Source organism: Gorilla gorilla, chromosome 2 (assembly GCF_029281585.2).
Source record: "Gorilla gorilla gorilla isolate KB3781 chromosome 2, NHGRI_mGorGor1-v2.1_pri, whole genome shotgun sequence".
Lineage (NCBI taxonomy): Eukaryota > Metazoa > Chordata > Mammalia > Primates > Hominidae > Gorilla > Gorilla gorilla.
Genome location: NC_086017.1, coordinates 56,880,696 through 56,905,386, shown reverse-complemented (window position 1 = coordinate 56,905,386; position 24,691 = coordinate 56,880,696). Strand labels below are relative to the sequence as shown.

At 48.7% G+C, this 24,691-nt stretch overlaps 3 protein-coding genes across 12 annotated transcripts in view; 1 reads left to right on the top strand and 2 right to left on the bottom strand.

Annotated features, from left to right (window-relative positions):
* Positions 1–13,947, top strand: part of SETD2 (SET domain containing 2, histone lysine methyltransferase) — a 149,402-nt gene extending 135,455 nt beyond the window's left edge. For both annotated transcript variants that reach the window (XM_019023373.4, XM_004034041.5), the window contains 3 exons: positions 10,537–10,617; positions 12,638–12,739; positions 13,124–13,947. In XM_019023373.4, the coding sequence (XP_018878918.3) occupies positions 10,537–10,617; positions 12,638–12,739; positions 13,124–13,285 (345 nt within the window). In that variant the 3' untranslated portion in view covers positions 13,286–13,947. The remainder of the gene's footprint in view (positions 1–10,536; positions 10,618–12,637; positions 12,740–13,123) is intronic.
* A 3,520-nt stretch (positions 13,948–17,467) lies between these two features.
* On the bottom strand, positions 17,468–20,296 carry LOC129532557 (death domain-containing membrane protein NRADD-like). The gene is made up of 3 exons (XM_055382213.2): positions 18,774–20,296; positions 17,845–18,034; positions 17,468–17,733 (listed from the first exon to the last, which is right to left on the bottom strand). The coding sequence occupies exons 1-3, from the start codon at positions 18,814–18,816 to the stop codon at positions 17,511–17,513; spliced, it is 456 nt and encodes a 151-aa protein (XP_055238188.1). The 5' UTR covers positions 18,817–20,296; the 3' UTR covers positions 17,468–17,510.
* A 732-nt stretch (positions 20,297–21,028) lies between these two features.
* Positions 21,029–24,691, bottom strand: part of NBEAL2 (neurobeachin like 2) — a 29,550-nt gene continuing 25,887 nt past the window's right edge. For 8 of the 9 annotated variants that reach the window (XM_004034040.5, XM_055382200.2, XM_055382201.2 and 5 more), the window contains 13 exons: positions 24,526–24,635; positions 24,310–24,427; positions 24,111–24,208; positions 23,924–24,040; positions 23,210–23,299; positions 23,014–23,123; positions 22,667–22,839; positions 22,454–22,548; positions 22,178–22,294; positions 21,923–22,081; positions 21,696–21,844; positions 21,240–21,375; positions 21,029–21,145 (listed from right to left, as the gene is read on the bottom strand). In XM_004034040.5, coding sequence (XP_004034088.1) covers positions 21,044–21,145; positions 21,240–21,375; positions 21,696–21,844; positions 21,923–22,081; positions 22,178–22,294; positions 22,454–22,548; positions 22,667–22,839; positions 23,014–23,123; positions 23,210–23,299; positions 23,924–24,040; positions 24,111–24,208; positions 24,310–24,427; positions 24,526–24,635 — 1,574 coding nt within the window. In that variant the 3' untranslated portion in view covers positions 21,029–21,043. Of the gene's footprint in view, positions 21,146–21,239; positions 21,376–21,695; positions 21,845–21,922; positions 22,082–22,177; positions 22,295–22,453; positions 22,549–22,666; positions 22,840–23,013; positions 23,124–23,209; positions 23,300–23,923; positions 24,041–24,110; positions 24,209–24,309; positions 24,428–24,525; positions 24,636–24,691 lie in introns of those variants that run through there. The other variant, XR_010132809.1, reaches the window with a different exon arrangement.

The following is a 24,691-nucleotide window of genomic DNA, read 5'->3' as shown; positions in this document are numbered from 1 at the left end:
TTATTAAACCACTTGATACTGTCTCACAGAGCACCACATCTCTGTCAAATTTTTTTCAGCTCTTTTCTCCCTGTGCTTCAGTTTGCGTGGTTTCTGTTGGCCTCTATTTAAAGTTCACTGATTTACCTTCTGCTGTATCGAATTAGCTAAGCTCATCCATTGATTCATTTTTAAATTTCAGTTATATTTTTCTGCTCTCAAATTTTAATTTGCATATTTTTTAATAGTTTTAATTTCTTTTTTATTTTTAACAGTGCTGATAAATACCTTTCACTTCATTGTATTTTTCATATTTTATTTTATTTTATTTTTTTTCAAGACAGGGTCTCACTCTGTTGCCCAGGCTGGAGTTTGGTGGTGCGATCTCGGCTCACTGCAACCTCCGCTTCCCAGGTTTAAGTGATTCTCCTGCCTCAGCCTCCCAAGTAGCTGGGATTACAGGTGCCTGCTACCACGCCCAGCTAATTTTTGTATTTTTATGGGGTTTTGCCTTGTTGGCCAGGCTGGTCTCAAACTCCTGACCTCAAGTGATCTGCCCATCTGGGCTTCCCAAAGTGCTGGGATTACAGCTGTGAGCCATCGCGCCCGGCCATTTTTACTTCATTTAAATGTCCACTTTTTGTAGTCAAGTCCCAGAATAAAATGCTATTTTTAGGAATATGTTTAACTGAAAAACTGCGTTTAAGTGTTGGCAGTTAAGCAAACTAACTTTGCATGATAAAGCCCCTATCAAGTATCTCATACTTAAGCAAATACCCCCAAATCATAGTTTGTAGCTTTATTGTAGCTTTTTTCAAAATACATTTTATACCATGTGTTCCCCAGGAAATCCCTGATATCTTCCTGTCAGCTTAAAGAAACAAGAAACACAATAGGACAGTGATTATATTTTTAAGTATTAAGGGGGTTAGAGTCCCAGGTATTCTATATGCAGACCACTATACTCATATTTGTGTGTTTTTTATTTTGTTTTTTTTTTTTGCTTTTTATTTGTGTGTTTTAATAAGTTTCTGATCCATAGGCTTACATTTTTATGGAAGCTACAGTTTGAGTTCCATGACCAGATAAAGACAGGGCAGCCCTGTGATCTACAAGATTGAAGGGTGGCTTGACGCAGTGGCTCACACCTGTATAATCCTAGCACTTTGGGATGCCAAAGCAGGTGGATCCCTCAAGCCCAGGAGTTTGAGACCAGACTGGGCAACATGGCAAAACCATTAAAAAAATGCAAAAAAAAAAAATTGGCATGTTGGTGCACATGTGTAGTCCCAGCTACTTGGAAGGCTTAGGTGGGAGGATCACCTAAGCCCCAGAGGTCGAGGCTGCAGTGAGCCAAGATCATGCCACTGCACTCCAGCCTGGTGACAGAGTGAGACCTTGTCTCAAAAAAAAAAAATAATTAAAAGTTTGGGGGTGTTTGATAGTTCAGGGTTAGGACCATTTGTTGATGACATTGAGGTGGTCGAGCTAGTCTACAACAAATCTATGTGAGGGGAACTTGGAAGTGTTGGCTGTCTTCATGGCCTCAAAGGCCTCTGCCCTGTGCACTACAGTGTAGCCATACTCCTGCCCTGTGGTCAGGTAGGGCATGCTCAGCCAGTAGTGGTTCTCCAGATGACCAATCTACTGCCACCAGGAATGCTACTGTGGTTGGGGAGGACAGTCAGGAACATGATGCCATCTGTGCCTCTCAGGAGTCTGTCCCTTTGGCCCAGTAGTTTTAATTTCTTCACTGTGTTCATGTTTTCTTTCGTAACTGTGAACATTTATAATAGCTTTTTAATAGTTGCCTGCTATTTTCAGTTGAACACTGGACATTGTGACCGTTACATTGTTGAGTTTCAGAATTTTGTTACTTTCCATTAAGAATGTTGAGCTTTGTTCTGATAGCCAGTCAAGTTACTTGTGGATCACCTTGATTTTTTAGAGGCTGTTCTTAATCTTTGTCGGGTTGAGTCCAGAGTAATTTTTTCTCTAGGGGATCTCCTAAGGCATCGCCTGTCTGGGATCTCCACTGAATGCCACAGGTTATCTAATGGATATCTCTTCACTTTAGCTGATGGAAGCTCACATGTTTCCCACCCTTTTGTGAGCTCTGAGAATTGTTAGCTTATAGTTTATCTCAGATACTCTAAATTCCAATCCCTGTCTCCTTAGCTCACTGAGAACTCCATGCTGTGCATGGGTTTTCCTCTCTGCCCCAGAGTCTGGTAAATTTCTCCACGCAGAAAAGCCAAGGTAATCCTAGGGCTTACCTCATTTTGTCCCTTGTCTCAGGATCATAGTTTAGTGCTGCTTAATGTCCAGTGTGTGCAAACTGCCTTTTTAATGTATTTTGTCTGGTTTTCCAGTTTTTAACTCTGAGAGGGCTAATTCATTTAACAGTTAATCTGTCATGACCAGAAGCACAAGTCTGGACAAGCTTTTTAAAAACAAAAACAAAAAAACCCCCAGCATCCTGGCTAACACAGTGAAACCCCAATTCTACTAAAAAAAATACAAAAAATTAGTCAGGTGTGTCGGGGGGCGCCTGTAGTCCTAGCTACTCGGGAGGCTGAGGCAGGAGAATGGCGTGAACCCAGGAGGCGGAGGTTGCAGTGAGCCGAGATCGCGCCACTGCACTCCAGCCTGGGCAACGGCGAGACTCCATCTCAAAACAAAAACAAAAACAAAAAAAACAAACCAGCAGCAGCAGCAACTTTATTGAGGTATAATAAACCTAGTATAAAATCTAGTCGCTTTAGATTTACAATTTAATAGCTTTTAGTAATTTACCAAATTATGCAGCCATTACCATAATCTGGTTTTAGAACATTTTCCTTCTCCCAATAAGACCTCTCATACCCATTTGCAGTGACTTCCTAGCCCAGGCACTAATCCATTTTTTTTTAAATTTTATTATTATTATACTTTAAGTTTTAGGGTACAAGTGCATAATGTGCAGGTTTGTTACATATGTATACATGTGCCATGTTGGTGTGCTGCACCCATTAACTTGTCATTTAGCATTAGGTATATCTCCTAATGCTATCCCTCCCCCTTCAACCCACCCCACAACAGTCCCCGGTGTGTGATGTTCCCCTTCCTGTGTCCATGTGTTCTCTTTTTTTTTTTTTTTTTTTGAGATGGATTCTCGCTCTGTCGCCCAGGCTGGAGTGCAGTGGTGTGATCTCGGCTTACTGCAAGCTCCGCCTCTCGGGTCACGCCATTCTCCTGCCTCAGCCTCCTGAGTAGCTGGGACTACAGGCGCCCGCCACCATGCATGGCTAATTTTTTTTATATTTTTTAGTAGAGATGGGGTTTCACCGTGTTAGCCAGAATGGTCTCGATCTCCTGACCTTGTGATCTGCCCGCCTCAGCTTCCCAAAGTGCTGGGATTACAGGCATGAGCCAATCCATTTTCTTTCTTGATAGATCTGCCTCTTGTGGGCATTTTATGTAAATGAAATAATACAATATATGGCCTTTTGTGATTGGCTTATTTTATTTATTTTATATATATATACTTTAAGTTCTGGGGTACATGTGCAGAACATGCAGCTTTGTTATCTAGGTATACACGTGCCATGGTGGTTTGCTGCACCCATCAACCCATCACCTACATGAGGTATTTCTCATAATGCCATCCTTCCCCTAGTCCCCTACCCCCTGACAGGCCCCAGTGTGTGATGTTCCCCTTCCTGTATCCATGTGTTCTCATTGTTCAACTCCCACTTATGAGTAAGAACGTGCGGTGTTTGGTTTTGTGTTTTCTTGTGTTATTTTGCTGAGAATGATGGTCTCCAGCTTTATCCATGTCCCTGCAAAAGACATGAACTCATCCTTTTTTATGGCTGCATAGTGTTCCATGGTGTATATATGCCACCTTTTCTTTATCCAGTCTATAGTTGGTGGACATTTGGGTTGGTTCCAAGTCTTTGCTATTGTGAAGAGTGCTGCAATAAAAATATGTCTGCATGTGTCTTTACAGTAGAATGATTTATAATCCTTGTGGTATATACCCAGTAATGGGATTGCTGGGTCAAGTGGTATTTCTGGTTCTAGATCCTTGAGGAATTGCCGCACTGTCTTCCACAATGGTTGAACTAATTTACATTCCCACCAACAATGTAAAAGCATTCCTATTTTCCACAACCTCTCCAGTGTCTGTTGTTTCCCAACTTTTTAGTGATTGGCATTCTAACTGGTGTGAGATGGTATCTCATTGTGGTTTTTATTTGCATTTCTCTAATGACCAGTGATGATGATCATTTTTTCATATGTTTGTTGGCTGCATAAATGTCTTTTTTTGAGAAGTGTCTGTTCATATCCGTGCCCACGTTTTGATGGAGTTGTTTTTTTCTTGTAAATTTGTTTAAGTTCTTTGTAGATTCTGGATATTAGCCCTTTGTCAGATGGAAAGATTGCAAAAATTTTCTCCCATTCTGTAGGTTGCCTGTTCACTCTGATAGTAGTTTCTTTTGCTGTGCAGAAGCTCTTTAGTTTAATTAGATCCCATTTATCAATTTTGGCTTTCGTTGCCATTGCTTTTGGTGTTTTAGACATGAAGTCTTTGCCCATGCCTATGTCCTGAATGGTATTGCCTAGGTTTTCTTCTAGGATTTTTATGATTTTAGGTCTTATGTTTAAGTCTATAAAGCAAGAATACAGTGGGGTAATTGCTATAGTAGAAGAAAGTATGAAATGCTTTGGGAACAGAGAGATACATGGTTTGAGATGTATAGGAGTACAGTTTCACCTATAGGTAACCAGGACACTGAGTATGCTAGGTAGATAAGGTGATTTTTTGCAAAGGCTTAAGAAAGGACAAGCCAGTATATATAGGAGACTGAAAAATAATTTGGTTTGGTGAGAGTTTGGATGCATATAGGGAAGTTAGCAAGACAAAGATATGGAAAAGTAGGTTAGATTTAAATTGTCTGAAGTCTTAGTGCTCTGCTAGTATGGTTAATGTAACGTTGTATAATAGGTACTTGGGAGTCAATAAATGGTTTTAATGCAAGGGAATCAGACAGTCAAATGTGTGTCCTTCTAGTGAAATGGGCTCATTAATAAAGGTGAGATCAGTAATAATGAAATCAAATTGGAGAGTGTTAATAGTTAGGCAAAGTTAGGAACTACGACTGGAGATGCTGGGGAATCTTGCCAAGACTGAAAAGCAGGATTGAGGGTTTAGCAAACAAGTGAGTAAGGGAGTCATGGATGGCCTGCACCCTCATTCTTAGCTTGGGTGGATAAGATCCCATCATTCAGTCTAGGGAATGAAAGAAAGAGGAGGAGGAGGTGTGGAGATTAAGTTCATTGTGGAGTTTGAGCTCCCTGCAGTGGCTGCTAGGCAGGCAAATCTGGGTTTGAGTCATCAGTAAATCGGTGCTTGTTGGAGACAGAGAGAGCTGTATGACATAGGGAAGGCATATAATGGTCAGATAATTCTTTGAAGAGTGCTGTCTGGTAGTAAAAGCTTTTGATGATGAGACTAAACATTGTGAGACTGTTCCTTTTCTCTTTTCCATCCATTGTTGTTCCCTTCATTGTCTTGTACTCACCATCAAGATAAGTGTAAGTGGTGGTAAGTGTAAAGTGTAAAGTCAGATCTTCCCTTTGAGCACCTCTGACCTGAATTATTACTACTTGCACAATTGAGGCAGCAGTTTATTTACTGCTGCCTCCTGGCTTTTAATTAACAGTCATAAGGTGTAATAGATCTCCTCTAACTATGTTATGTTAAAATAGTAGTTTTAGAGTATTTGTTGCATTGAGGGAGTTGCAGAGAGGTGGTATCAAGAGCCAATGTGTTTTTCAAACAGGGTCTTGCTCTGTCGCCCAGGCTGGAGTGCAGTGGTGTGATCTCGTCTCACTGCAACCTTTGCCTCCCAGGTTCAAGTGGTTCTTGTGCCTCAGCCTCCGAATTAGCTGGGATTACAGGCATGCACCACCAGGCCCAGCTAATTTGTTTGTTTGTTTGTTTATTTGAGACGGAGTCTCACTCTGTCACCCAGGCTGGAGTGCAATGGTGTGATCTTGGCTTACTGCACCCTCTGCCTCCCAGGTTATAGCAATTCTCCTGCCTCAGCCTCCCAAGTAGCTGGGATTACAGGCGCCTGCCACCATGCCTGGCTAATTTTTCGTATTTTTAGTAGAGACAGTGTTTCACCGTGTTGGCCAGGCTGGTCTCGATCTCCTGACCTCGTGATCCACCCGCCTCAGCCTCCCAAAGTGCTGGGATTACAGGCGTGAGTCACCACGCCTGGCCTTTTTGTATTTTTAATAGAGATGGGGTTTTGCTTTTTTGGCCAGGCTGATCTCAAACTCCTGGCCTCAAGTGATCTGCTCGCCTCGGCCTCCCAAAGTGCTGGGATTATAGGCCTGAGCCACCACATCCAGGCTATATAAAATTTGTTTAAGAAATAAATAATGTTGAAAATTTCCCATCTTGAGAGAGGGAAATAGGCATACGGATTCATGAAGCCTAAAGGATCCCAAGTAAAATCAACCAAAAGAATACCTTGAGACACATTACAGTTGTCATTCTGTATCCATAGGGGATTGATTTCAAGACACCCTATCATGGATGCCAAAGTCTAAAGATGCTCAAGTCCCTTATATACAAGGGCGTAGTGTTTGTATGTCATCTACACACATCCTCCCATATGCTGTAAATCACCTGTGTGTTGCATATAATACCCAATACAATGTAAATGCTATATAAATAGTGGTTATACTGCATTGGGGTTTTTTAAAATTGGTTCTTATTTGTATTATTTTTATTGTATTTTTTTTCAATATTTTCTATCCATGGCTGGCCTACAGATGCAGAACACCAGCTGTACTAAGTTTTTATTATTTTCAATGATCTTAACCTTTTAAAAATTGACATGTACAGGTTCATGTGCTGCAGAGCTTAGGTTGAATTGTGTGGATAGTGTTTATGATGGCTCAGCTTCTCCTCCTGCTTCTGGATTCATGCTGCCACAAAAGATGTAGTTCCTCACTGAATGATTTACATTTTATGTTCTAAACAGTATTTTTTTTTTTTTTTTGAGACAGAGTCTCGCTCTGTCGCCCAGGCTGCAGTGCAGTGGCACGATCTCAGCTCACTGCAGACTCCACCTCCCGGGTTCAAGCAGTTCTCCTGCCTCAGCCTCCCGAGTAGCTGGGATTACAGGTGCACGCCGCCGTGCCCGACTAATTTTTGTATTTTTTAGTAGAGACGGGCTTTCACCATCTTGGCCAGGCTGGTCTCGAACTCCTGACCTCATGATCCACCCGCCTCAGCCTCCCAAAGTGCTAGGATTACAGGCATGAGCCACCGTGCCCAGCTCTCTAAACAGTATTTAATTAAATACAGGGAGAGAGAAGTATTAGCTGGGTATGTCCTGCTCTGCCTTTGTCAGGACTCATTTCTGTAACTCAAGCCATACCCTCTTGGTTCCAAGTCACATGGGCTTTGTGACATAGTCATGTCAATATTTATAATAAAGGATGATTCTGTTGTGTTACACAGCCTGTGTATGGTTACCAGAACTGCCCAATAAGCTTAAGGCCATTGCCAACTAATCCATAAGGTCTCAAGCTTCACCTTGGGTAATATAAAGGTACTCAGGCCTGCCTTGTCATAATCAGAACAGATTTCCTGGGAATCCAAATGTGCCACAGATGAAGGCTGACAGCAAGGTCAGCTTCTAAAGGCAGTAAGCTCTGGCTTTCTGCCAGGCCCTTTGCCTGCTCATTTCATTGTGTACTCTTAACTGTCCACGGCCTCACATAGATTTCCACCAGAATCTTTAATTGACTGATACTCTATATAAGCCAACACAGAGAAAAGGCAAACTGATTATTGTTTATTGCTGAGGATCTGGAAGCACTCGCTTTTTTATGTATCAGAGCCCCCACCCTGTTCTCTGGTGGTTTCCTTAAAAGTGCTTTTTTTCTTTTTGGAGACAGCATTTCACTCTGTTGCCCAGGCTGGGGTGCAGTAGCATGATCACAGCTCACTGCAGCCTCAACCTCCTAGGCTCGCGCAACTCTCCAACCTCAACCTCCCAAGTAGCTGGGACCACAGGCACAGCCATCATGCCCAGCTAATTTTTAAATTTTTTTATAGAGATGCTGGTCTCGAATTCCTGGGCTCAAACAATCTCCCCATCTTGGCCTCCCAAAGTGCTGGGATTACAGGCATGAGTCACTGCACCCCACGTGCTAAATGTGTGTGTGTGTGTGTGTGTGTGTGTGTGACAGATTGTTGCTCTGTCTCCCAGGCTGGAGTGCAATGGCATGATCTCAGCTCACTGCAACCTCCACCTCTCCCGGGTTCAAGCGATTCTCCTGCCTCAGCCTCCCAAGTAGCTGGGACTACAGGCACGCACCACCACGCCCAGCTAATTTTTGTATTTTTAGTAGAGACGAGGTTTCACCATGTTGGCCAGGATGGTCTTGATCTCTTGACCTCGTGATCTGCCCTCCTCGGCCTCCCAAAGTGCTAGGATTACAGGCGTGAGCCACCACACCCAGCCTTACCTGCTAAATTTTTAAATGGGACTTTTTTGGAGTGGGGGGTCCTAAGGTTGTTCATGTCAATAACAAGTGCTGTCCTCAACTCAGACTCTGGTTATTTTGCCTGGCATTAGATTTGAGTAAATGTTAGCCAGTTTCTGAAATTATTTCCCATGCCATTTGCAAATCACAGACCACGAAGAGAGGGTTTCGTGAATTTCAGTACTCTCAAGAGTATTCCATTTTGGTTCATGATTTCCATGATGTAAGTCTGGGGACCCCTCATTTTATCATTTCCTTTCTCGATCCCAATTGCTCAGCACTCAGGAGGACCAAGAAAGCTCCTAGACAGAGCTCAGTGGATTGTATTCTATAATTGTGTTTTTAAAGGCCACCCCCCGCAACCCCCTGCCAACCTCATCAAGTCAGGGATTAAATTATAAATCTATTGAAAGTGCTTTGGGTTCATTTAGCTTTGTGAGTGCATACCCTATCCAGAGTGAAACAGGACATTTCTATTTACATAGTACCCTCGCTGAGAGCATGGCCTCTTCTATAGGACCCAGATCTTTGAGATACCGACCTGAAGGGGCTTTCTGTACTCATTTCTGTTGCTACTGACTTCTGAGAGCTACAAGAGAGTAGCTGGGGATGTGTTGAAGTTTTCTTGACTTAGTCAAATAATTCTTGATCCCTTGCTACCTGAGGTCTTACTATGGAGCATACTCATACCCTCTACAACTGGGGAAAAAAAAATAACAAAATCCCAAAGCAAAACACTTGAAAATAGACTTAATTTATATTATTAGCATTATTTTTGCTTAGTTTTGTTTTCTTAAAAAACAAATTGGATCTTTATGTTCTTTTTACTCTACCCCCTAATCTCCCCGTACAGCTACATGAAGAAATTGGAAAAATGGAAAATACGTAAAGCTTTTATGACACAGCAGAGAAAGTTGATTTGTAACAGCCTAAAGCCAAGGGAGTGCCACCTTTCTCTGGAGCTAGTCCAGCTGCTTTAGAACCAGAGCCTTCATACTGTTCATGGAAATGGAAGAAGCAGAACCAGGAGATGGGTGGGGAGCAGGAAAATTATTCTACCCTGTGCCCCTAACAAAAAAGTGTGAAGTACCTATAATATCAACTCCAGCTTCTAGATCCATTATGAAGTAACTTGTATTTGGAGGGGAATGCTCATAATTATTATTTTCCGTGGAAAAGCACATTTACTGGGAAGGGGCCTGATGGCTAGTGGTGGGCAAAGGTATGGGGAGATGGCCTGCATGACAGGTGCTCTGAATACCAAAGCTTCCAACTCATCCCCTCCTGGTGCAGTACCTAGTTAGAGGGAACTTGGAAGCCTCCCTCTAGCAGTGCTGGAAGGGAATGTTCCTGGGTTTGTCATTATCTTGCCAGCTGGGGACATAGAGTATCTTCTGTGTCATCATCTACTTACCTGTTCACTGGCTTTGATGACCTTCATCACCTCTCCGTCAATATCGTGATACTTCCTTAATCTTTCTGTTCCTAAACTGAAGGTACCAACCTCCAAGGAGCCTCTCTTGCATACTGAGACTGTCTTCTACAGTCTAGCCAACTCCACCTTTGGAGGAAAGGTGATGAGTATTCAAGAGTCTTCAGAACAGAGCATTTCGCCTCTGTCCTGGAATCCTAGAGTGTCAGAGGTGGGAGAGATGGAGCTTGTTTTGTGCAGGCCTTGCTTGATAGTTCAGGGAGCTGAACCCAGAACAGGGACATGAGTGACTCTGAAATGTGTGGCTATATCAAAGTTTTAGCTTTGACTTAGGGTAGAGAATTGTAACTTAACTTATAAGAAGGAGAGCCAAACCATGTAACAGGATTTGAAACATAATAGCCAAGTTGACTCCAGGCCTTGTACCTGAGTCAGGGCCTCTAAACGGATTCTAATACCAAGAATCAGGTATCCCTGCTAGGGGAAAGAAAGGAGGGTTCTGGGACAGCAGGGCATCACTAAACTGACTTCTCATGCCAGCACCGCTGTGTTTTCTCCTCCATTTTTAGGCCTCGAAAAAGCCCAAGACAGCAGAAGCAGACACCTCCAGTGAACTAGCAAAGAAAAGCAAAGAAGTATTCAGAAAAGAGGTAAGGTTTGGTGGATATAAGCACTAAGCTCCTTAGGCTTAAATCTGAACCCTTTCATTTCTTGTCCTAAGTATGTCGAATATCTCCTTTGCCCCAGGATAGGCAGGAACACAAGGTGTTCCTTGTGTGTATGTCTTGCTGAAGTGCTTCTTTTCGCACTGAAAACTCCTCAGCCATCTTTTCTTGGCTTGACGGGAGCCCCTCTCATACCACATTTGCTTGTTTGACTGTGGGCCTTCTGTAGCATCTATGGCAAAAGAAAGCTGTCTGTAGTGGTAGGCTGCCTTGTCTTTGGGTATTCCTCTTGCTTCTGTGATTTGACTTAGTTGTTATGTGAATGACACATTGGTGAAAGAGGTGTGGCCTTTTTCAACTGGTTAAGCACTTTAATATCCATTGACTCATTTTGTCCCCACAACAGCCCTTGAGGTAGGCAAGACAGATTGCCTTTCCTCTTTTTCAGGTGAAAGAACTCTTAAGGTTCAGAGAAGGCAAGTTCTAGACAAAAGATTTGAACTCAGGCGTTCTGGCTCAAAGTCCACTTCTCTTTCTGTAATATCTCATTTGGTAGCTGCCTAATTCTCCAGGGCTTGGGAGAATGCTGTTCCTTTTTATGCTACCAGAAGTGTGTCTTACCAGCCATCAAGACAGTAAACTTGTCTGCTTCATAGCATCTAGGTTCTAAACTCCAATCTTCATTCACTGAAGGGGCTTGTAGTGTTTTGGAAGAAACAGACCTGTAAATAAGTAGCGGCAGCTGTGTGAAAAGTATGCCATATTAGGGCTGGGAGCCACAATCTGGGCTGTCAGGAAGGGCGCTTGAATCAGGGGTAGGAATTGGCCAGATGGATCAGCAGGGGATCTAACTTATGTCAATAGAATGTACAGAGGCAAGAGAGAGCATCTTCCCTTCCAGGGAGTTGTAAGTGGCCTGATGGGCTATAGCACAAGATATGGGAGGGCTGTTGAAAATGAGGTGGAATGGTATTGTGCTTCTTCATATAGGACCTTTGTGTCTGTGGGTTATCGGGAACCACTGCAGAATTTTAAGCAGGGGGTAATGAAATCCCTATCTGTGTTTGAGGGGATAGACTGAAGGAAGAGAGTTTGGAGGCCAGGAAACCCCAGAAAAACCTTGAGTTAAAAGGCTTATCCAGGGATAAAATTTAGTTTCTTATGGTCCCTTTGTGAACATATTGGTATTTCAGCTCATTGAACCAGCAGCTGTTTATTTAGTGCCTACCTTGTGATATAGCCTTGTTCTTTGAACACCTGAAGGCTCACTGAATTTTAGTGATGGGTAGACTTTGTTCAAAGTGCTCTCTGATGAAATGGCTATGACTGGCCTCTTTATTCTCTTTGTCCCCTGTGATCTTAGCACCATAAATACCTCTGAAGGTCCTATTCCTAGAGTGTTTGGGATCCCCTGGGTAGGACAGACCATACTTAGACAGCCCAGGGAGGACATAGTAAGTGGTGGAAGGAAAAGGATTCTGCTTAGGTTTTCCTTTGCTGGCTGTCATATCATGCTTCCATCTGCTTCACATGCTGTGGTATGACCACTTAAAGAATCTAAGTACCCTTCAATGACAAAATTCCTGTGGTTCCTGGGATTGCTAAGCCTCATAGAAGCTCTGGAACACCTGCTGTGCTCTGCCTTGCCTCCAGGGCCCAGAGAACCCAGCTACTGTCTTTATGCCAAGGACACAAAATTCATTGACTGAAACCTGGGGCTGCTGAAGGACTCAGCATTGAAGTCATGCTGTTCAGTCCCTCCAGCCTCCTTTAAGGCTTGCTTAGTCCATCCAGGGGAGGTCTTTCCCTCTCAGGCTGAGCCCGTATCCTTTTCTCAGATCTTACTGGCTTACTAGTATTCCACTGTCCAAACCAGTTAACCTGAGGGAGGAAAAGGAGACGGATTGGCTGGCTTTACTCACTACCTTTTCTAGTTATTTCCTCAGTACAACTCCTTGCCCTCTCTGGACTGTTGAGCAACGTGTTCTCTTTTCTCTGCCTGCAGATGTCCCAGTTCATCGTCCAGTGCCTGAACCCTTACCGGAAACCTGACTGCAAAGTGGGAAGAATTACCACAACTGAAGACTTTAAACATCTGGCTCGCAAGGTACTCCCCTTGCTTTTGGTAGCCCACCAGGCAACGTTCTGGGCAAACTGTGTACCTTCTAAGAAGCCCTTTTCATCATAGAAAGTATTTTTTTCTTTTTCTTTTCAGATGTCAGGGCTGGGGACCCAGGAACAGGGAGGGAAGGTTTGGGGAGGGACGCGCACCTTACATGACAGCAGTAGTTCTCTAAGAAATTTTCAGAGCTCAGCTTGTCCTTTCTGGTGATCATAGCACCAGCCTGCCCCAACATCTACCCCCTTATTAACTTCCTGTCTTGGTGAGAAGGGCCCTGAAACAGCAGGCTGGATTACCACCCCTGTCCTCCCCCCATATAATTTCTGCTCTGATTGGTGGCTGTGGTCTCTCTTCCTGTGCCCTGGACAGCTGACTCACGGTGTTATGAATAAGGAGCTGAAGTACTGTAAGAATCCTGAGGACCTGGAGTGCAATGAGAATGTGAAACACAAAACCAAGGAGTACATTAAGAAGTACATGCAGAAGTTTGGGGCTGTTTACAAACCCAAAGAGGACACTGAATTAGAGTGACTATTGGGCCAGGGTGGGAGGATGGGTGGTCAGGTAAGACAGACTCTAGGGAGAGGAAATCCTGTGGGCCTTTCTGTCCCACCCCTGTCAGCACTGTGCTACTGATGATACATCACCCTGGGGAATTCAACCCTGCAGATGTCAACTGAAGGCCACAAAAATGAACTCCATCTACAAGTGATTACCTAGTTGTGAGCTGTTGGCATGTGGTTAGAAGCCATCAGAGGTGCAAGGGCTTAGAAAAGACCCTGGCCAGACCTGACTCCACTCTTAAACCTGGGTCTCCTCCTTGGCGGTGCTGTCAGCGCACAGACCCATGCGCATCCCCATCCACAACCCTTTACCCTGATGATCTGTATTATATTTTAATGTATATGTGAATATATTGAAAATAATTTGTTTTTTCCTGGTTTTTGTTTGGTTTTCGTTTTGGTTTTAGCCTCTACATGCTAGGATCACAGGAAGACTTTGTAAGGACAGTTTAAGTTCTCCTGCAAGGTTTAATTTGTTATCATGTAAATATTCCAAAGCAGGCTGCCTTGTGGTTTTGGCCAGCCTTGTGCTATGTTGATAAGATTGATTTACTGCTTAAAATCACTTTACTTTATCCAATTTTTACTGAACTTTTTATGTAAAAAAATAAAATCAATTAAAGAACTTGGCATGTGTGTTCCCTAAAAGTTAATCAAGCATATTTGTGTGTAATGATGTCACTGGAAGGAGAGAGAGTGGCCTTAGGTGTGTGAAGTCCAAGGTTAATCCCTGTGATTGGATTTTATTACAGGACTTGTTCATTCTCCACAGGTCCTACTATGACTGAGGCAGACATTTGCCAGGTGACTGACACTTGTAGGCTTGGGATCTTTTGGCTGTGCTGAGGCATTGGGTCAATTTGCACATGCATTCCAGAGCAAAAGCAGCAGCATCTAGGGCCTCTTTGGCACTAGGCTTCTTTATTTTGGTTAATTATCAGTCAAGAGAAAGGCAAATTTATCTTCTCCCTTGATACTTTCTCCTGGCTGGAGAGAAGCATTGAATCTTTTTCCCCCCATGGACTTGATTTTTCTGAGCCCACTGGAATGCTTTTTTTGCGGGGGGTGGGGGAGGGGGGTGGGGAGAAAGGGTCTCGCTTTGTTGCCCGGGCTGGAGTGCAGTGGTGTGATCATAGCTCATTGCATCCCTGAACTCCTGGGTCCAAGCAGTCTTCTTGCCTCAGCTTCTGGAGTAGCTAGGACTATTAGCTAATACTTTTTAAAATTTTTTGTAGAGACGCAGGGTCTTGCTGTGTTACCCAGGCTGGTCTTGACTTCCAGGCCTCAAGTAATTGCTCCTGCTTTAGACTCCCAAAGTGTTGGACACCTGGTTTGAAATGCTCATTTGATGTTTGGGTTCCCTAGCTTCCCACTGTGCTCCCTAACACTGGGGTTGGACACTAGAGGACAGGATAGGACCCCTATAAAAGAGGTATAGTGCACAGGTTATGATGATAGTGAACATTTCCAGGAAGATGCAGGGCTTGGTGAGAGACCTCTCTCCCACTTGTTGGATCATTTATCTAGGCAGTGAGGAAGGCTGAGGGCTTCAGGCCAGACTGGGGCCCATGTTTGCAAAAAGGTTGGTCCCACCTGTTTCTCACCAGGGTTATTCTGCCTGCTGCAGCAGTGTTCTTGAGGTCAGGTCAGGTTGTGGCCTGCCAAATCTTTGGCAGGGTGAGTAGCAATTAGAGCAGTCACTGCCTGCTAGGCACTGTGCTGAGCACTTAGAGCTCAGGTTGTGGTCACAGTCCTGAGGCACAGGAATTGGCACTATGATGAGGAAAACTAAGGGTCAGAGAGGTTCAGTAACTCTTCTAATATCCTCATATTAAAGGAAGTGTTAAAAGAGGGGAAAATCCTTATTTTAAACTTAGACATGCTATTGTTTTCTCATGATACTGCAGCCTTCAAAACTGTGTAAAGCACTTTTTTTTTTTTTTTTTTTTTGAGACAGAGTTTCGCTCTTGTCCAGGCTGGAGTGCAGTCGCACGATCTTGGCTCACTGCGACCTCTGCCTCCCAGGTTCAAGCGATTCTCCTGCCTCAGCCTCCCTAGTAGCTGAGATTACAGGCATGCACCACCATGCCCGGCTAATTTTGTATTTTTAGTAGAGATGGGGTTTCTCCATGTTGGTCAGGCTGGTCTCAAACTCCTGACCTCAGGTGATCCACCCATCTCGGCCTCCCAAAGTGCTGGGATTACAGGCGTGAGCCACCACGCCTGGCCTAAAGCATATTATTGTATCACATGCGCAGATGGTAATTTGCTCAACCCTCTTAACGTCTTGGAATTATGTCTGTTACAGAGAATATTTTAGTTAATATGCTTAAGCACATTGAAAGGGGGCATTTCTTTTTCAGTGGGTTTACAGTGCAGGGGTACAGCCACATGCACTGCTGTTTGCAACCAAATCAAATGCATGGTTTTGACCCAAAGCTCCAGGTTATGATGTCTCCAGCAGCTGGTGCGTATCTTCCCTGCTTTCTCTCCTGATTCTTCAGGGTTATTGCCCTAAGGTCATCTGAGGAGGAAGGTGGCTATAAACTTCCGGTTCTTCCTTAGTTTAAGGGAAAGATTTACAGAGTGTTAAGCAGCCCTGGTCAACTATTTCTGAGGGTAGCAGTAGCAGCAATCTGATGAGCTTGGTACTCACAGAGTAGTCAATCTCAGTTGCATCTCATTTCAGCAGAGGGACAGGATCTACCTTGGGCCCCCCGAGACCATGACTGGAACCCATGTCTTCTGAGTGAGTTTGGATGGCTGTGCTTCTGAAGCCTACTTATGCTGATAGATGCCAGGATGGTAGCCATTGTTCCTTCCTAGGCAAGGCTTGTCTTTTATAGCACCTTCTTCAAAAGGCACTTATTGTGCCAACCTACCTGCCTCCCCCTTTGGGGTGGGCATATGTATGGAGTGCATATGCATGGACTTGGCTGCACCTGCCTTGTCCTGAGCTGCCCAGGAGACCCACCTGTCCTTGGCATGTGTAGCAACCACATGAGCAAATGTGGAAGTACATTTGGAACTCCTTGTCCTGAGTTCAGGTCTTGTAAAGAGAGTGTTTTCTTTTTTCTTATCTAGAGGTGACCTGAGGCCCTTGGTAATTAACTGCCCAGGACCAGCCTGCTTCTTGCCTCCTGTCTAGAGGAACAGGCCTCCAGCCTCCCCTTGGTGCTGCTCATAGAACAAGTCAGGAAAATGATCTCAAACCCAGGGTCCCTCAGCACCAACCTGGGAGTCTTAGGTGTGGGGGAAACTACTGAATGTGTCACTTAAACTTATTGTTCTCCAGCTAAGGAAGTTGATAAAATACCAAGGTAAAATAATCAGCAAGGTAAAATAGCTTCCAAACATGATAAAGCCAGCAAATGGTAGGCGCAGGATATGAACTCTGATCTGTGCCTCCAGAGCCCATGCATCCTATAGGATCACACTGCCTGCCATCCCAGGTGCTGCTTGGAGAGGCCCCTCCCACAGCCTAGGGACCCCCACCCCTTTTCTGGGCCTCTGCCTCATAGCTACCCACTCAACTGTCTCACAGGCCCAAGGAGCCAGATAGAGCCAGCGGAAAAGTCCGAATCACCTTTAATATGGGTTACAAAAGTAGCAAAACCAGCTGAGGCTTAATAAGAGGAGGTGGAGTAGGGATCCAAAGGGCAGGACCACTCCTCACTGCCCACTCCCCACCATATCCTGGGCCCTCTTCTGGAGGGGATGGGTGGATGAGGGGAAGTGAATGGTGGCTGGATCTTCGGTTTTCTTCCCCAGAACAGAGCAGGCTGAGCCCAGCAACCCCAGGAAGCCCACGAAGGGAAAGATATATGAGATGGGGGTAGGGGAGCACTGGAGCAGTCTCCGAGAATGCAGGCTATGGAGACAGCACTCACACCACAGAGCAGCCCTCAGCTTGGGGGCCCAGGACCTGGACCACATCTTCCTGGCCCATGGCAACCAGGGCATTCTCTAGCACCTTGTGGGTGGCACCACTGTCTTCTTGGATAGCCCAGTCCCTCAGCAGTGTGTAGGCTCACACCTGGCCTTGGGCCATGATTTCTACAGCCTCAGCTTGGTAGCCCAGATGGTCTGCCAGTCCCCGCCAGCCCTTGTCAGGTTCACGTGACACCTCTAACAGCCGCTTCACTTTCTCCTGGTGCTGCCGAGGGAGATCAAGGTAAAGTCGGCACCCAAGCTCAGGATGTGGTCCTGGGGCAGGAGACATGAGGATCACACAAGGGCTGGGTGGTGAGGCAGTTCTGGGAAAGGGGCTCACCCTGGCTGGGGGCACAGGGCTCCAGACTGCTAGGAGAGTCCAGGAAGACACTGCTATCCCCATGCATCTGGTCCTTGTTGAGACCTCCCAGCTCTGCAGTTCGAGCTTTGGCCAGCTGCTGTCTTTGTTTATGTGAGCGCCAGCTGTGGGGAGAAAGGGAGACCTACCAACCTGCCCCCACCTTCAAGACAGGGAATTGGTTGGGAGTCCAGACAGGGAAGGGGGAGCCACAGGGCAGTGCCCAGACCACCTACCACTTGAAGGCCACATAGGCAAGAGACCGAGGACCACAGTGGCCAGGAGGGTACAGTAGACTGGGATGATGCTGCCTGAGACCCCTTGGAGACTCCAGGAGGAAAGGGGAGGAGGTATTGGGTGCCAGGGCTCCCCCTGCCCCTACCCATACTCCTTCCCTGTCCCTCTCCTGCCTCCTCAGGATCTTACCTGTGGAAGAAAAGACAGATCAGGTCAGGAGCAAGGAACAAAGGCTAGGGTCCCTGGGTAGCCTCACCTAAACTTTGTTGCCAAAAAGATTTGAAGCCAGTAGTCCCTACTATTAGAGTCAAAAGCTTATACCACAGCATCAGGAGCTGTCTGGCCTATTTTTCCATTTTCATCTACTTCTTCCCCTTTGCTTACCACTCTGGACACCTTGTCCTTCGTAGATGCACCCTGTTCTCATAACCTTCCAGACTTCTGCTCTTGCCAATCTCCCTTCTCCATCTGACATATTGGCAAGAATCTTCTACTCTGGGAAGACTTCTTGATCTCTTCCTTTTTGGGGTCCATTTGCACCTCCTGTCTACCACGGCACTAAATCCAATTTTTTTATCCAATTATCCAGGGCACAGGAAGAAAGACCATGGCACTGTCTACCATGGCACTTGTGTCCTGTCTCCACCACCAAGTCTGGACTGTGAGGGCACATTGATTCATGTGGTCCCCACAAGCATCTCTGTGCAAAGGAGGCCTTGTAAATTTTTGCAAAATAAAGCTGAACTGGAAAGGAAGTGTTGTTGCTTTCTTCTGCCTGGAAGTGACTTGTCCTTCCAATCTAGTGCAGTCAGGGCACACGGGGCAGAGACTCCAGAACCTGTGGCTGGACTTGGGTGTGACCTACCTACCCACTTGGGGTACCTCCCAGCCTGCCCAGTGCCCATGATCTGGATCAACGGATGCTTACCCACATAGGCCAGGACTTTGCTGTGGCTAGAGTTGTGAATCATGGCTCTGTTAGTGGGTAATACTCCTGGGGCTGTTTCTTGGAGAAGAGGTTAGAGAGTTTTAGGCAGCGCCCAGGCAGGGGAGCTGGGAGCTGCTTCTCTCAGTCCAAAAAGGGCTGTGTGCAGGAGGAGTATGGGGGAAATCTCCAGGCCTGACGTTGGCAGTCCCTTGGGGTAGTCTGTCCCCCTTTTCTCACTTCAATCTGATTCATTCTAGGGCTGGACCAGTTTCCTCCTGTGTCAGATGGGGCGGAGGTGACAGAGCTGGTCCCAGCTGGCCAAACTTAGAAGGGTCAGATACAGCTCAGGATGGAAGACAGGTTGGAAACCACCCTGTCTCAAAGACGTTGCCAAACACCTGGTCTGAGTCCAGGGATGGTAGGGAGGATAGGGGAGATGTGCCTTCTAGCTCCATCTTGGCCAGAACCAGGCTGGAGAGAGGTACTGGCCAGTGGGAGGCTCACCACCAGGCTTTTAAACTAGAGTTCAGGAACCCAACATCCTAAAGCCCCAAGGCAGGAGGACTTTCTGCAGTGACCATGCTCGCACTCTTTCCTCAAGGGTCAGTGTCCAGCCCTCTCCTGATCAGGAACTGGGTGGAATGCTACCCTGGTGGGTTCAGCGAGGGAATAGGGGATATGGGCCCAGAGACCCCCTAGTTGATCCTGCTTCATCCAGAAATTCAGAGAGGGCCTGAGACTCAAAGGATAGGACCGCTCAGTCCTACCTGGATCCTATAGGGCTGAATCTGCTGGGACCCACTTCCTGAGGTTTGGGGAAGAGAAGCTCCTCGTCTAGACTAAGGAGAGCTTGCCTGAAGAAGGAATGGAGGAGACATCCGGGAAGGCCCTCCAGCTCCCCAGTATCCACCACCACATATTGGGTACCAGTCTATCCCACACCATGTGCCCATGTGTATGGCTAAGTCAGCAACCCAGTGCTGTGGCCAAGTGGGTGCGACCTGGTGGCCCTTGCCACATGTGGGTGTGTACCTTTGTGTCACTTACATTAAGGGGCCCTGCAGGATCCTGGATAGTGGATGGGCCTGTGACCAGGACGCAGCAGCAGACAGGCCTGGCTTCCGCCCAGCCTACTCTGAGCAGCGGGACTGGAACCCCTCCCGCCTCCCACCGGTCTCCAGGCCCACGAATACGCACACACAATGCAACCACCCCGCACACCCACACTACTCCTGACTTCTCACGCACACGCCGACACCAGCACATACAACACCCGCAGGATCGCGAGTCTGGAGATGGAGGACAGAGAGGCAGCCCCCGGCTCCCTCCGCTCAGCAAGGGCTCTGCCCCCAACTCCTCCTGACCAGTGGCCGCCAGGATGGATCCACTCAGCAGGGCAGGACCGAGCCCTCCGGGAAGACAGCGTGGAGTCTCTGGGGTGGTTCTGGCCCCCCCACCCCCAACCCCGAGACCACAGCGGCGCCACAGGGCGGCCCAAAAAGTAGGCAAGACAATGAGGTGGCAGGGCCGAGCTGGAGGGGCGCGGCCTCGGGGGTTGTCGCCCCTGCCCGGCGAAGGAATGCAAACGCGCCTGCGGGGCTCCTCGCCGGGTTGCGGTTGTGGACGAATGGCGTGCGAAGGCGACCCCATGAAGAGATCGTGGGGAAACCACAAGCCGGGGCGAGATGTGGGGCAGGGGCTACACGGCCGGGTAAACTGAGGCCCCAGTTCAGCGACGGCCACGCGGAGGGGGGCGAGTGGGCCCAGAGGGGGTCACGGGCCAGGGGAACGCGAGCCAGGCCAGACTCAGGCGGCGACCCTGGGACGGTGGCCCTGGCAGGCCGAGACGCTGCGCGCGCACGCACGCACACTCGGAGACGGAGCAGCTACAAAACTAGGCCTGGTTTATTGCCGAGAAGTGAGAACCGGGGCCGCCGTTAGGAATTAAGGCCACAGGCGGCCCTCGTGCTTTGACGAAACAGGGACTTGGAAGCCGGGGAACCCCGCCCCAGACTGTGCAAAAAGTGCTGCCGCGGAAGCAGACGCCAGTGCTGGCCCTCAGGGCGGCCCCTCAGCCGGCGAGGGGCGGGACTTCCGCCCGCCAATCCCTGAGGGGGTAACATCGCCCGCCAATCCCTGAGCTGGGTAGGGTGGGCCCCGCTCACCCCCCCCTGGGCGGCCCACCCCGGGGTGTTCCCGCCGACTTCTGGGCGGGGCCTCCCGGGCCAGGCCTGCCGGGGGCGGGGCCCGAGCAGCCAGACTGGCCAGGTTCAGCGCGCCTCAGCAGGGTTGTATTCCGTCTCTCCCGAGGACACCTGGGAGATGCGCCGCGAGGACCGCCACAGCTTCCGCGCGAACTGGCTGCTGCGCACCTGGTGGGCGTAAGGGTTGAGTAGGATCAGCTGGGATTGCCGCGCCACGCCCCGCCCCGTTCGAGGGGCCTCCCCACCCCCGCCCCATCCTCACCTCAGAGGGCTGCCCCGCGACCACCACGATGAGCTTGCCATCCTCCAGGCCCACCAGCACGTGGCTGCGCTCCTTGGTCACGGCCACGCTGCGGATGGCCACCTTCATGGGCAAGGGAGGCGCGGCCGGGAGCAGTCTGGAAGGGAGAGGGGATATACACCAACTTGCGACTGCAAGGGGGCTTTGCGACCAGCACATATCCCTTATCCCATATACCCTCTCTGTCCTCATTTTAAGGATGGTTAAATTGAAATTCTTATACACAAAGAAATCTCCCACAACTGTGGCTAAGCGGAGGCCCAGGGCAAGACCTCCCCATGGGAAGATGAGGGGACAGGTAACAAACCTTGAAATATGTGCCCACAAACATGTATGGTGTGTGCGTTCCTAGGGCCTTTATCCTACACCAATGACCACCACCTTCAGGGGCCGTGAACCCATAAATGGGGGGCTTACGTGTTTAGTTGGAGGATGTGCAGGGCGCACTGGGCGGTGCCCAGCAACACAAAGTCCTCTGTCACCGTCAGGGCTGTAGGCTGCTCTGCCAGGGGCAGTGAAGCCCGCAACTTCCCATTGACTGAATACAGGTGCAAGGAGTAGGTGACCTGGAGGAAGCAAGGAGTGTCAGCAAGGACAGGATCCCAACTGCCCCTCCATCTTTGCTGGGCACCCCTTCCCCATACCTGGGCCCCAGGACGTTCCCACGCTGAGCTCTGTACCACAATCTGGCCTTCGGACCCCAATGCCAGATGGAAAATAGGTCCAGGGAATGTGGCACCCAGAGGCCGTAGTGCCGCCACAAACTGGCCACGGCGTACAGTGTGTATGATCACAGTTCCATCCTGCAGGAAGGCAACTTAGGGACCTGGGCAGGAGTCTGGGCTCCAGGGGGATTGCCCAGGAAACTCACCCTCCCCAGGGCACATGCATACACACACCTCAGATCCAGACACAGCCATGTCAAGTTCAGTGCTGATGGCCACACAGCTCACTGCAGCCCCATGCCCATACAGGACCTGCACAGGCTTTGGTGCCAGGCCTACTGACAGACCACCCTGTGGAGGACCAGGGTTGGCTTAGGACTGTCCCCTGAGGCTCAGGAAACGAAGGCCTTGTCCAAGACTAGAGGAGGGCAGGACTGGAAGGCCACTGAGGGACGGATGGGCTGCAGGTCTGGGCTACGGGGGCCCCACAGAGCTGCCCACCAGGCACACCTGATGCAGGAGCCGCCACACCATGCACGTGGTGTCCCGGGAGCCTGAGATGAGGTAGATGCCACAGGTGTCCAGTGCAAGGCAGGTTACTACATCTGCATGGGAAGGGGAGGGTACAGGCAGAACGGAGGAGTCACATCAGCCCTGGCCAGCCTCAGAACCCGGCCCCATACCTGCATGCCTCATTCTCCCCAGCTCCAAGGCTGTTCATACCAAGGTGGCGGCTGAGCTGGCTCAACAGCTTGCCACGGGGTAGTGCAGTCACCCGCAGGCTGCCATCCCAGTGGCCACCGCTGAATAGCAGCTTTCCATCGGGGGCCACTGCCAGTGCTTGTCCACTCACACCACTGCCTGGCACCCACGGGCCACTCAGCAGTCGCTGCGTCCTGACCCAGTGAGGGGGATAGCAAGTGAGGCCAGGCCACATGGAAGAGACCCAGGCCCTCAGGGAGCCTGGCCAGACCTTTCCCCTGCAGCTGGCCTACATTCTGATTAGGGAGGGGAATAATTCCAGGTGCAGGGCATTTGTAGCCCACCCCACCCATAGCCCTCTGTCCTACTTGTGGCTGCCCATGGTGGGGTCTTTGCTGAAGCTGAAGTAGTTGCTTATGTTGCGGTCATAGGGCAACCAGCTGTGGGTGCCCAGCAGCCCACTGGCACTCACAGTCACCTGCAGGCAGGAGGGGGCAGAGGTGGGTTTCTGGCAGAGGCAGAGGGGGAGTGGAGCTGAGCTGGGGCTCTGCACAATGCACTTACCAACAGGTCTGGGGAACCCTGGGTGATGAAGGAGTGGGGCTGCCGGTGGGGGACCAGGGCTAGCACCAGGGGTACACCATCACTGACAACCTGCAGGGGCAAGGGCAGGCCTAGCTATGCCTGAGTACTATCAGATTACACTATCTGCTCCCTGAAGCATCATCCCTTCCTTTACCATCAGTCCCCAGGGGTCATAGACTAGGTGTCACAGATGCAGAGGTTCCCTCCAAGAAACAGGCAGAGACTTTAAGAGGGCATCTCAGAAAGTGGGTGAGAAGCTGGGACAGACATGGAAGGTGCTTCCAGAGTATCACACTTAGTTTCAACCTTGGTCCTCTCACCCTGTTATTCCTTGTCCCCCTAGCCCAAAGGCAGGAAGAGAGGGAAACCTAAAAAAAAAGTCAGGCCTGGGGGCAACATTCAGGAATGTTCCTGTCTAGGAAGGCGATGGAAGGGGTCCAAGGACAGATCTCCTCCCTCCTGATCTCCCTAAGGCTTTCAGAGCTTGTTAGGTGAGTCGACACTTTATCCTGGCCCTGAGGAAGAAGGCACCCCTCCTGCCCCCATACTCTTCCCATGTTTAGCTCATTTTCTAAGGTGCCTTGAAATCAGTGACCTTGATTAGGATTCCCATCTGCCCCACGTGGTTGGTAAGGACAGTGGGGTTAAACCCATTTCACAGAATATAAAGTTGAGGTCTTGTCTTCCTTTCACCTCTGCAAAGAATGCCTTGAGTTGGTCCAGGTGCTGGAAGATGCTAGGTGAGTTAGTGTCCAGGCGTGCAAGGCGATGGGCTGCTTCCTCAGCTGAGAGCCGAGTTGGATGTGGCTCCTGTGGGTAAGTGGCTGGTCAGCACCATGGCATGGGCATCCCTGGCCACTATCCTCTAAGCTGGCCTTACCTTCAGCAGCTGACAGGGAGTCTGCCCGAAGTTGCTGATAATGCCCTCCAGAGCCTTCCGTTCCCGCTCATCTGTCACATGGTCCAGGTCTACAGCCCCTGGGAAGGCAGGCAGAGCAGTCAGGGCTCCCTGCGTGCCCTCTGCATCCACCCGACCTGATCTTGTCCTGCCCCTGACTGGAGTCCAGCGCACTGCCCACCCTCATAGGTGCAGTAATAGAAGACATTGAGGGCCTCCTCGGCGGCTGGCCCCCGCTGCTTGTAGCCAAAGATGAGGTCGATCCACTCGTGTAGGTGTGTAGACACATACTCCGACTCCTGGGAGTAGGGAGGCAGCAATCAGTGCAGGGACAGCTGACCCCCCATGATCTTCAGAATCCCGGCTGCCTGCCGTTTGCCTGTGGTTGCTTCCTCACCAGAGCCTGGCGGTGCTGCTGGATGAAGTCCTCAGGAGAGCTGGCCCACGGGGGTAGCACCACATCGCCCACCTTCTCGTTGGTCAGCTGGAGACAGCCGAGGTCAAAACCTGGCACAGAGGACTGGGTCAGCTGTCTCCCTGTCCATCCCGACTGCCCCCTGGCC

What these genes read in the sequence shown, in the direction of transcription:
- LOC129532557 (XM_055382213.2), bottom strand. Translation starts at nt 18,816, where the DNA reads ATGATTCACAACTCTAGCCACAGCAAAGTCCTGGCCTATGTGG. An exon ending in CAAAGTCCTGGCCTATGTGG is followed by an intron (nt 18,035 to 18,773) that starts GTAAGCATCCGT and finishes TTTCTTCCACAG; the next exon opens with GTAAGATCCTGAGGAGGCAG. An exon ending in GCCTATGTGGCCTTCAAGTG is followed by an intron (nt 17,734 to 17,844) that starts GTAGGTGGTCTG and finishes TTCTCCCCACAG; the next exon opens with CTGGCGCTCACATAAACAAA.